This window comes from Ornithodoros turicata, chromosome 1, assembly GCF_037126465.1.
Source record: "Ornithodoros turicata isolate Travis chromosome 1, ASM3712646v1, whole genome shotgun sequence".
Taxonomy (NCBI): Eukaryota; Metazoa; Arthropoda; class Arachnida; order Ixodida; family Argasidae; genus Ornithodoros; species Ornithodoros turicata.
Window position 1 is genome coordinate 132,495,562 of NC_088201.1, and position 11,880 is coordinate 132,507,441.

General features: G+C 43.5%; 1 protein-coding gene across 1 annotated transcript; it reads right to left on the reverse strand.

Moving 5' to 3' along the window:
• Positions 1-451: 451 nt before the first annotated feature.
• LOC135385478 (uncharacterized) lies at positions 452-10,923 on the reverse strand. The gene is made up of 20 exons (XM_064614817.1): positions 10,803-10,923; positions 10,082-10,207; positions 9,673-9,906; positions 9,501-9,563; positions 9,199-9,261; positions 8,928-8,990; positions 8,569-8,631; positions 8,421-8,489; positions 8,300-8,362; positions 8,152-8,220; positions 8,031-8,093; positions 7,883-7,951; positions 7,762-7,824; positions 7,614-7,682; positions 7,493-7,555; positions 5,632-5,694; positions 4,202-4,517; positions 2,936-3,214; positions 1,062-2,390; positions 452-690 (listed from the first exon to the last, which is right to left on the reverse strand). Exons 1-20 carry the CDS (start codon positions 10,854-10,856, stop codon positions 452-454), a joined length of 3,420 nt encoding a protein of 1,139 aa, XP_064470887.1. The 5' UTR covers positions 10,857-10,923.
• Positions 10,924-11,880: the final 957 nt, after the last annotated feature.

The following is an 11,880-nucleotide window of genomic DNA, read 5'->3' on the forward strand; positions in this document are numbered from 1 at the left end:
CCCACATGTGGGATGGCTTATCGTAGATTATCATAAAGATGGCATTTGAACAGAAAAACAACATGCAAAATATTAGTATGCAAGTTTAAGCAAGGCCACATCATGCTCCAAACGTGCTGTTGCTATAGTCACAAATGCATGAATCTTGTTACTTGTGGAACAGTATTAGCACCCTAACGTGATTAATATATCTTAAGCATGACACTTCAGACCAATGGACACGGTTAGTCAACAAACTGGGTGTTACAGCTTGTATATCCCTTTTTGTCTGACCTCTCCACTATGACCTGTCTAGCATGGGTGACCCTAGTTACAGCATTAACTGTAGCTAGTGTAGCTCATAGCATCCCAGAGGTACACAAGCCCCCTTACCACGACAAGGTAGGGATAGTTTAAGGGGGAAGTAGTTCAGAAGCACCAAAACTAAGCACTACAGTTCGGAAGCACCTGACTAGGCTGTGTAGTTCACAAGTGCTCGACTAATGGCAATAGTTAGGCACTGCTGACTAAGGTTGATGGCACAAAGGCATGCCTCCTCTGCCCATGGCGTCACACACTGTAGAGCACACTGGCACATGTGTTCACTACTGACAGTGTGGAACATGGTAGATTGCGCTGAACAAGGTGCGTCCATCACCATGCAGTACTGAAACACAGAGTAGCACATGCATAGCAGAATGCGTCCACCACCTGTATTGAAGCACAGAGTAGCACATGCATAGCAGAATGCGTCCACCACCTGTATTGAAGCACAGAGCAGATTGCACAGAAAGACATGCGTCCACCACATGCACAAGGACTCACAGTAGGTCGCGCAGGATATGCGTCCGCTACACATAGTGAGACGAGCAGAAATGAATGTAAAAAAACATGCAAGCACTACTGGCGTCTAGGTGCACACATGCTCATGCTGCTCCTATCAATCCTTTGCACACACATGCTTTCACTTAGCTCTGAAAGATGGAGCTGCAACCGTGCATGGCAAAAACGCTTTATGATGTTGTCTTTAATTCCGTGGCATTGTGGTATGCCAATGTCCTCGGAAGCTAGAGACATCTTACCAGAAAGAGTAGAAATGATGTTGTCCTTGTCCATATATTGCTTGATGTTGCTCCTAAAGCCAGATTCGCAGCGGAGGAGGAGTTCATAGGCACCTGCTGATGGGCATGTCAGTGAATCAACTCCGTAAGATTTTTCCAGAGTGAACTGTTGAACCCTTGAAATCTCATTTGGTTTTGCAACTACAGCATTTGTGCACTGGCTACAAACCTTATTGTTCTTTATGACTCTAGACAGAATGTAGCCTGCATAGTAGTAAAAGGCGCTTTCTTCAACTTCAGTTAGAATTGGCCTTCCATATGTCATATTGTCAACGTCTATGTCAACATCCAAGTTGTTGCTGACAACAGAGGTGTCAAAGTCTGCCAAAAAGTATGTACCGTCATCTACTTCGTATGATCCTGTAGTTGCGACTTTCAGATATTGACTGATGCTTATGATTTTCAAGGCCATTTTGAATTCCATTGGCGTTGGAGTGGGGTTCTTGAGACGTACAGTTGAAAAAAAGTTTTCAAGGCTATCCTGTGTAAACCTTGATGTCAGTAAGAACTCAAAGGAGAGGTCCTCAAGAAGGTACTGCTGCAGCTGCAGGATTGAAGTTGTCGAGAGGCGAACCCCTGCCTGACACGGTTTGAATTGTCCATTCCCAATTTTCATGCGACAGAACATGTCCATGAAAGTTTCCAGGGAAGCCACAGCTTCTTCGTGTCTCACAGGGTTGTGTCTGCTCAGAGCCATGACTGGGTGGCGGCTGCAAATAATGTCAAACCAGTGGTTCACTTGCTGAAGAAACCATGCCGTAACTAGTACGGTTTCCTCCCAGCCATGTTCTTTCACCATTGTGCGAAGAGCTGTTGCTGTTGAGTTGCTGAAGATGTACATCGCATTGCAGACCTTCATTTTGTCAAAGTGGTTCGGATCTAACAGCTCTGGCTTCAAGTTAGGAGCTAGCTTGAAAGTACTTCCTACTTGGTGCTGTACAAGTCTTTTGATGGGTTCTATACTCACTGTGTTACCAACCAAACCATGTTTCGCAACGTCTACAGGATCAATTATGATCTGTTGTCCACTAACGATATGCGAGCACAAATTCTTCACAAGATGTGGAACATCTGTAAGCACTCTGATGATGTGGTTGCCAAATGAAGGATGTTTGGCAACATTGGCTACACGGCTGTGCTTTCCTGTGACGACACCAAAATATTGCCACATTGACCTGTTTCCTGGTGCCATATCTGTTGTTATTGCAAGAACCTTCAGGCCGATGTCAAAGCACTTTTCAATGACTGATGCAGTGAAATTTCCAGCATCGATGCCGCTGAAGGAAGCTCCTGCATAAAGTAAGATATTTCGCTACCACGTGATAATCAGTGAAGAATCTTGATGACGAGAAAAAAACCAAAGACACTGAGAGAAAAAGGAACACCAACACTTCCTCAGGCACAGCAAGGTTGCTGTGTCTGAGAAAGTGTTGGTGTTCCTCCTTTTCGTCTCAGTGTCTCTCATTCCTTCTCATCATCATGTACCATCCCGGTTGCGCTCTCTCTTTTCTAAATACTGTTTGGGATTCTCCAGAAGATGCACAGAAACTCTAGTCATGTGACAGACCAAAACCACTATGTCACTTCCCATACTATTAGACATGGTCAAACAGAGAGGCAATGTTAATAAGAAGGTACAGTTTTTCTATCCTTCCATTTTTCATGGCATATAACCCATACTTGTCGCACCTCTTTTCCAGCCTTTTGTGCAATGCGTTGAAGTACTGTGCATAATAGCTGTGGTGGAATACCACCGTATGGTGCGTCTTTACTTTCTCATTTCTAACATATCAGCCCAAACTGTTATCTTGTACCTGTTGTAACAATATATCTACCTGTATAGTGGTATGCAACAACTTGCTTCCATCGGGTTGATATGCCACACACCATGAAGACAAGGCCATGTGAAGCAGGCACGTTGCAGTCAGCACCTGGCACAGGAAGTGTGGTGTAACCGCGAACAGAGCTTGTTGAAGAGTCATATTCGATTCGTTGTTGGATGGACATTTCGTCAATCATCAGGAGGCAGCAACGTTCTTGTTCGTTGAGGCCAGGCACTTTTGCCTGGAGAAGCTGGAACACCTCATGCAGTATTCCTGGTTGAAATTTGATCCCTGTTGACAAGACGACAGAATGATACATCTCATATGCTAATTGTTTAAATGAAAATATGTGTTTCAAGTCTAAACAAAGTCATGCACAATTACATAGAGTGGCTAAAATTCCATGTTATAGAGTATCACTGCCATATTGTGAAAGGCATGACATACACTACAAAAACATTACATAGGCACGACAGGGACACATGAACATTAAGTGCTTGCATGCAGTAAAAAAATGATGAGCTAAGCAACTGCACCCTTGCCTGTACAGTGCTGAACAAAAGTTTTCGGAACACGCTCCGGCACATTCCTTCCTCAGAGTGACACGCTAGCAGCGAATGGGACCGTATGGACTTACAGACATGTGCCTAGGTAACCCAGTCTCCTCTTTGTAAGTTCACATTGTACCATTCACTGCTAGTGAATCACTCTGAGGAAGGAATGCATCGGAGCGTGTTCTGTGAACGTTTGTCCTGTAAAATCACTATACCTGAATATCCTGTATATACTGTGTTTGTACAATCACTAAAGTCAGTAAATTTCCTGAAATTCTTCTGACCAGTTAACATTACGACGCTAAAGAAATTATGTATCACAGGATAGAGCTCTGAACATAAACCAACCATGAGATGATATTCAAATTCCTCCAAGCCAATAATGTTACCCCATATCCATTTTGATAACAAATAGCTTCACACCTCAACTGCACAAATATATAATAATAGAGTGCTTATAAAGCATTAAAACATAAACCATTCATGTGATTTGTGATGCCTCAGGAACATTTCAAGCACTGCCTATCAATCCTAGTACCCCATAGAACCCAAATCTTGAAACACTGCAGCAAAGCACTGAAAATTTTCTTAATTCAACAATGCTTTAATTTATGTAGGATGATCCGTTCCGAAATTCAACGCACACTTTGTGCAGCGTCGTACCTCACATTCACACCACCTCACCATATGAAACAGAAAAATAATATAATGAATGAGGGTATACCTTGTACCCTACGTCTCAGTGTCCTGGCAGAGGGGAATGGGAGTTTCTGGTTGAGAATAGTCTCATACCCAGACGTCCCACAGGAGAAATGAAGCTGCAATCCTGTCTTCACCGTAGCTTGAGACCACTTGCACCCACGATTGCTTGATCGAGATAGTGCAGCAAGTTGGTCCTTCCTGAATACACCCTGTAGTCCCTTTTCAAGACGTTTCTTTGACAGAGACAGAGTACGGCATCTTCTCCTTGACTGTCGCGTCAACTTCTCCAGATGTGCAACACGTCTCAAAAGCTTCACCCTTTCTTCAGGAGTGAATGGCTGAACATAACAGGACAGACCGTAGCCTCATTACCATATTCACTAGTTCAATGCACGCTTTATGTGTGCGTGATGATTTTCACAACTCTCTTCGATTCACCAGATGATCAAAGTGTTATGTGACCACAGATATCCCAATGTATGACACACCAAGGGTGATGGTCAAAACTAATGTGAATGTGTGAGTAGCTGCCAGCAAGCCATATAACAGTGTACGGTTCCACTAGTATTGAGTTTCCATTCCATATCTCACATTTGTTGAGCAGGGAAGGTTGTATTTAATTTAATTAGAAACACCAGCCTTATAAGCAAAATTACGAAAAGTCAAAAGTAGGAAGTACCTAAGGCATTGACATAGAAAATCGTCAGCCTTATGAGAAAACAAAGGTATGCTAGGAACAGTGAGTTCGTCAGCCTTCCATAGCACTGTCCAGAAAAGAATGCAAATTCTTTAGCAGGGCTGATACCCACATAATTTGATTGTCATGATGGGATGAGCTTGTAGCTTGTTAAGTAAATGTATAGGTGAGGGGTTGCGTGCAGTCTACTGGTATGTCAGGGTAGTTACTTAGTATCAATTGTATGTTTGCCATCCTTCATCCTCTCTATGCGTAAACCAATCTTTATTATCTGGGCTTTAATATGCATTCTCAACCTTTGTGTAAGGTATTTAATCAGCCATCCAAAAATAGAGTAGCTCATTTTATGTAATCTGATTACTCTACTTCTTGCAAGTGTATCCTCTATAAAGCAAAGATAAGAATTTGAAGACTTTGCAGGCAGATATCTTGTGTCTTGTCGGTTCCATATACCATACACAACATTTGCACATTTACTATATATTGCACAACCTAAATGCTTTTCAGCCGTGCTTATTGGTCATCCTGTCTTGGTTTCAAATATGCACCACTCCCCTCAGTATATCTTTCTTTTCAAATATAACACAAATATTTATCTAGGAATATTTTACCCTAGAACACAGTCATCATATCTAGTTAACCCCCAACATCCCTGTGATGCACTGCTCTACCATTTATCTCTGCTATAATCATAATGTGCACCTGGATCACCTGTTGCATTGTAAAGAGAAGGTGGAACAATGCATGATACATACATTGCTGCCTACTGAGAATCTTTCTTGTGACAGAGATGGTGCACTTTCCTGGGATGTTAGTGCCTGTGAGGAACATATGCAAGTAAGTTACACAACATCCGAGAACTGTACCACGAAAACAGTAGCCATGTCTGAGCTGCTAGCCATGCCGCAGAATTCCTGAGGGTGTGATGAACAGAGCAGTTTCATTTTGCAACATTATTTGCTTCACAATCATAACTATGAAACCATATTAAATGCATGTACAATTCACATCCATGCTCAAAGAAACTCTTTGTTGAGAAGGGGTCATATCACTTTTCTCTGTCACCTTCAAGAAAAAGGAAGCACGGTAGTGTGAGCAATGAACAAGCCTGAATAGAAAATATTCTACAGGGTGTCTCAGTTAAATCCCCAGGATACATAATTTGCGGTGCATCAATCGAAAAACTTTTTCTTTACAAATATCTGTCTGACACCAACTATAGCCTGCGCACTGTGTGAATGTCTGGGAGGTGCTCATTATTTAAATACAAATTCAAATGAGTTTCTAGAAAAACACAACTTCTAAAGCAGGGTGCTCTCAGCATTAAAATGGGTACTACCCTTTTTGGTAACTTCACCTTTTGAACACCTTTGAGAAAAAATCTGCCACAGAAGCGGGTCATTTGCTGCAGTAATTAATTGGCTTTGGTTTACATGTCTTTGTAGTGGCTGATAGCGGTGAAGCCCAAAAGGACGTGCTTCCACTCCCTTACCCACCAATGAGTTACGTGTTCTTGAGCTTACATCGCAACGGGCAGTGCTTAAGAAAAAGTAACAGCATCAGACAGGCTACGCCAGTCCCCACCCCGCTTATCTGACTGATATGCGCCCTTTCTCTGTTATGATCGCACAGACGAAACACAGTTAATCACCTTGCATCGCCTTGATATCACACGCTTTCCATTTTTTCTTCAGAACTCCCCATAGCGAAGTAAGCTCAAGAACATGCAATTCATTGCTGGATAAAGGAGTGGAAGAGCATCCTTCTGCGCTTCACTGTGATGAACTTCTACGAAAATATGTAAACCGAAACCACTTAATTACTGCAACAAATGGCCCACTTCGGTGGCAGATTTTTCTTTAAGAGGTGTCCACCAGAGGTCCCAAAAGGTTGTAGTACCCATTTTAATGCAGACAGCGCTCTGCTGTGCAAGTCATGTTTTTCACAAAACTAATTTAAATTGTTATTTAAATAATGAGCCCCTTGCACTCATTCACACGATGCGTGGCTTCCACGTGGTATCAGACAGATAGCTGTAAAAAAGAAAGTTATTTGATTGGTGCACCCATTCGTGAATTATTTAGCCCGAGGACGTAACTGAAACACCCGGTATATAACACAGGTCTCGTACGGTACGGAAAATGCTTAGCAATAATGTAAAAACTGAGACAATTGTTAGTATTGTATCCCCTGATTAGACATGCACATCCTTCTATACACAGTAACATGTGTGTAATGATGACAGTTTAATAATGCACGCTGCTGTCGCGAGTGAGTTGGTGCTGAAAAAAACTGACTCACAACTTGGGACAAGGATGCATGCCATATCTCTTCATCCCACACAATTTTTCGGTTGTGTGTGTGAGGATCTTTCTTGCAACAAAATGTATGTTCGAAGTATGAATATATTTAGGGACGTGCACAGTGCAGCCTAGTCTACAATTTTTTTTGCACAATACAACTTGTAAAGAGCAATATGCCAATTTGATTTCATTTTCCAAGATAATACTTCCCCTACTTTGTGTACCATACGGCTCTCCTACTATAGGAAGTCAGTCACACTTACATTTGCAAAAATGTGAGGGCAAAAAAATTTGCAAAAATGCAATCACTTACGTTGCTACAAGAGGGAGGCCACTCAGTTGGGGTTGCCACTGTTTCTGTTGGCACCTGCACCTCCTGAAAGAGGGGATAATACTTTTATGTACATGCCAAAAAAGAGGGCCACGGCTTGTACCATAGAACGGAAAGCAGCCTTGGAGTTTCCTGGTGCACCAAGCGGGAACTCTGAGGGCCCATCGTCCAGCTGCAAGGATTGAAGTACAAGAATTACTTTATTGTCATTTTAAAACAATGTGCGGGATTAAAGTGGATCAATCACTTACGTTGCTACAAGAGGGAGGCCACTCAGTTGGGGTTGCCACTGTATCTGTTGGCACCTGCACCTCCTGAAAGAGGGGATAATACTTTTATGTATATGCCAAAAAAGAGGGCCACGGCTTGTACCATAGAACGGAAAGCAGCCTCGGAGTTTCCTGGTGCACCAAGCGGGAACTCTGAGGGCCCATCGTCCAGCTGCAAGGATTGAAGTACAAGAATTACTTTATTGTCATTTTAAAACAATGTGCGGGATTAAAGTGGATCAATCACTTACGTTGCTACAAGAGGGAGGCCACTCAGTTGGGGTTGCCACTGTATCTGTTGGCACCTGCACCTCCTGAAAGAGGGGATAATACTTTTATGTATATGCCAAAAAAGAGGGCCACGGCTTGTACCATAGAACGGAAAGCAGCCTCGGAGTTTCCTGGTGCACCAAGTGGGAACTCTGAGGGCCAATCGTCCAGCTGCAAGGATTGAAGTACAAGAATTACTTTATTGTTATTTTAAAACAATGTGCGGGATTAAAATGTATCAATCACTTACGTTGCTACAAGAGGGAGGCCACTCAGTTGGGGTTGCCACTGTTTCTGTTGGCACCTGCACCTCCTGAAAGAGGGGATAATACTTTTATGTATATGCCAAAAAAGAGTGCCACGGCTTGTACCATAGAACGGAAAGCAGCCTCGGAGTTTCCTGGTGCACCAAGCGGGAACTCTGAGGGCCCATCGTCCAGCTGCAAGGATTGAAGTACAAGAATTACTTTATTGTCATTTTAAAACAATGTGCGGGATTAAAGTGGATCAATCACTTACGTTGCTACAAGAGGGAGGCCACTCAGTTGGGGTTGCCACTGTGTCTGTTGGCACCTGCACCTCCTGAAAGAGGGGATAATACTTATATACACATATGCCAAAAAAGAATGGAATAGAAGGAAGTATGAAGGAAAGGAATGAAACAAATCTATCTTGAGCATACTAGGTGCACCTTATGTGAAGGTTGGCTTATGTGTCACAAATTTTGTGACAAGTGCCTCGTGGCTTATCAATGAAGTGGTTTTAGAGGAAGAATGACATGTGAAATGGCATGAAATGACATGTCCATGAAATTATGGTACACACATGTCTTGCCATTTCTGATTGTGGGGGGTCATCAAAGTTGACCAACTACTCACATAACTAGATGACGGTCCTTGTTGTGACACTCCCTGTGTTGCTGTGTCTGATGGCCTTGCCACCTGCAACAGAGTTGGTACTGTAAGGCACCTGTACAAAATGCCTACCAATGCTAGAATGAAAGTGAAGGTGTCTTGCTGGTCTGCAATAGACATGCAATGGCTTGTTCTGACCTGCTATTATGATGTACAAAGAAAAATGACAAGCAGACAAAACTCAGCTTCATGGTACCAATGCTAATAGCTTAATTCAAACACATCCTAAACTCACACTTCTGACTGCCTGGTCACCTTTGCCAGATAGGATGCGAGCATAGGCGTGGTCCTTGGTCACCTGAATAGGGCAAGGCATTTTTATATAACTGCTAAGTTGCATGAAAGGTCATAGCACTGGAAAGAAGCATGTCACAGAACATTAAAAAGCTTCCAATAAGAACTGGAATTTTCAAGCCCTTGTGCCTACTTGCTGCCCAGATTTACAGAAAAGAAGGATGTTGTTGAATTGCAGTTACTGCTATTTCAGCAGGTACCATCAGTGATTACACAAATACACAGTATACTATCAAAACTCACACTTATCAGACCCATTTCGTGACACGGATGGTATGCAGAACTCCACACAGTGCCCAGCATGTCCTAGTGGAGACATTATTAATGTCTTAAGACATTATTAATGTCTTATTAATGTCTTAAGACATTATTAATGTCTTAAGCACTGCTGCATACCTCAGAACGATGACCTTACCGCAGAAAGGGGTAGCAATTCACCCTGACATGTGTGTTGCTCTGATGAAACTGATGGCACATGCAGGCTTGCAGCCTCAGAATCGACACTGACATGGTCTTGTGTGTGCTCCCTGGCACCTGAAACCAAAACATTCTGCAGATCAATGTGCCTTACCTGTGGTGAAAGGAGTGTGGGAGCTGTCCAAGATGAATGGCCTGCAGCAGTTCCCCTAGGTGAAGTAGATGAGCTGCCCTGCATGTCAGGTATTGCAGGGTAAGTTAACACAGTTTTAAAAAAATGTATAACTTGCCATTGTGTACAACAGTATTGCGTACTACAGCGGAAAAAAAATTTGTCACCACTTTAGCTCGATGTCTACAAGCACACTACGTTCATATGACGTGTCAATATGCACCCCAAAACTTACAGTGTGATGCTCGGTGTCCCTCTTGACAGACATCAAGTGAGGAAGGAGGTTTGGAACTGCAGTTGGCTTCAGCATCTTTCTGCCATCTGCCCGGTTGCTTTCAAACTGTGAGCCGTCAAAGTGTGCCTGCAATTGTGGAAATATTGCTGTACAACAATATTTCCGGCGTTGTTTTGACTGGCTTAACCATTTTGCAAGTCGGCTTCTCCTCAGACTTTCTGCGCTACCGGGATCTATCAAGTTAGTTTACTTCAGTTTAGTCTAAAGCGGTGCCGGCAGGTTCAATTTGACTTAACTTTGCGACAACGAGTTGATGCAGACTTAGAAAATGGTTACGGCAACCACAAATTATTTCCGGGAATCGAGAGATCCGGGGTTGAAATCCTCCCTGCCTGCCTAAACTTCCGGCGAATGCTATATTTCAACTGCTCATTTACTGTGACATTTCTGTTGGAGACTCGGCGTAGAACATCATATTGTGTTGCGGTTATCAACTGTTCGCTCCGGAAACACAGTGAAATTATAATTTTCCAATGGACAAACCGTCCGCACTTGGTTCATGAGAGAAGTGATGTTCTGAGTGACTTTCATCTTTCATCATCTTTCAGCACTTGGTTCACCTTGATGTATGTTCTATTCTTTGTAATGCCACGAACGTATAAAGTAACCATTTCTAAACAGCATCGTTGAGCGCTTCATTTCTTAACGTGTTTCGTCTTACCTCGCAGATCCTGACATCCACTGCTCGAGACGAAACTGCAGTTGTTAAACCCATGTTCCGCAGCCACACCTCCCGACGTCGAGGGTCTGCAGGCAAACGAAACACACGAACTTTCTTTCGCCATGAATTGTTACAACAGCCTTCAACTCGACACCACCCCATAACTACAACCTTCAGAGTACGCAAACCCTTATAACTAAACTAAAACCAAAACAGAGATAAGTAACCAAACTCTACAACGCGAACACTCCACCGAAGATCCGCGACCCGCCCCCACAACGCGAACGTTATTTATTTACATTCAAAATTCATTAGCTTCCCGACATGCTTTACGACACGACAGGTGGCGTCATTCTTTTTCCCATCAAAATCCAGAAAAATATCAGGTAACACCACATATCCCAGTCAATCCCATCCAATCCACTTGCCACCCAAAATGGCGCCGCCCATGCAGGATAAGGAGGGCAGATAGTAAGGATTCGATGATCAATAGCGCCCAGTATTTCAACACGTCATTGGTCAGACAGCCAAAAAAGTGGGTGGAGCTTCAGGTATAGGCATGACCCATTAATGGCCAGACTCCCTTTTAATATACGGCTCTGATGTAGGGGTATCAAGCGTGCTGAGTTGGAAGAGCCGTGTTGGCGTTCGAGCCACGCTTAGCCGCAGACGGTGGATAACGGACGCCTCCCTCCTCGTGATGTTGGGGGGAGGGACGTATTGCATTTTTGGGTCGATGGAGTGCAGAAATGTATTGGGCGAGATGGCACGTTCTGTGAAATCTTGGACACAGCGAGAGCGCAAGCGACGTATTTGGAGCAGGCAGGCAGACATTGAAAGCGGGATGCTGAGACTCAAGGCAGCCGTGGTATGGGCACGTTTCGCAGCAATGTCGGCACCGGTATTTCCGGGCAACCCGACGTGACTGGGTACCCACTGGAGCCGTACGCTGTGGCCGGAAGCCAAGAGCTCGTTGTACCTGGCGATTACAAGCGTGCGGAGAGATTGAGCGAGTTGAGTGTTGTGATATAGTGTTATGCGCGGTGTTCAGTAGATCTACAAATTTTTCAAATTCATG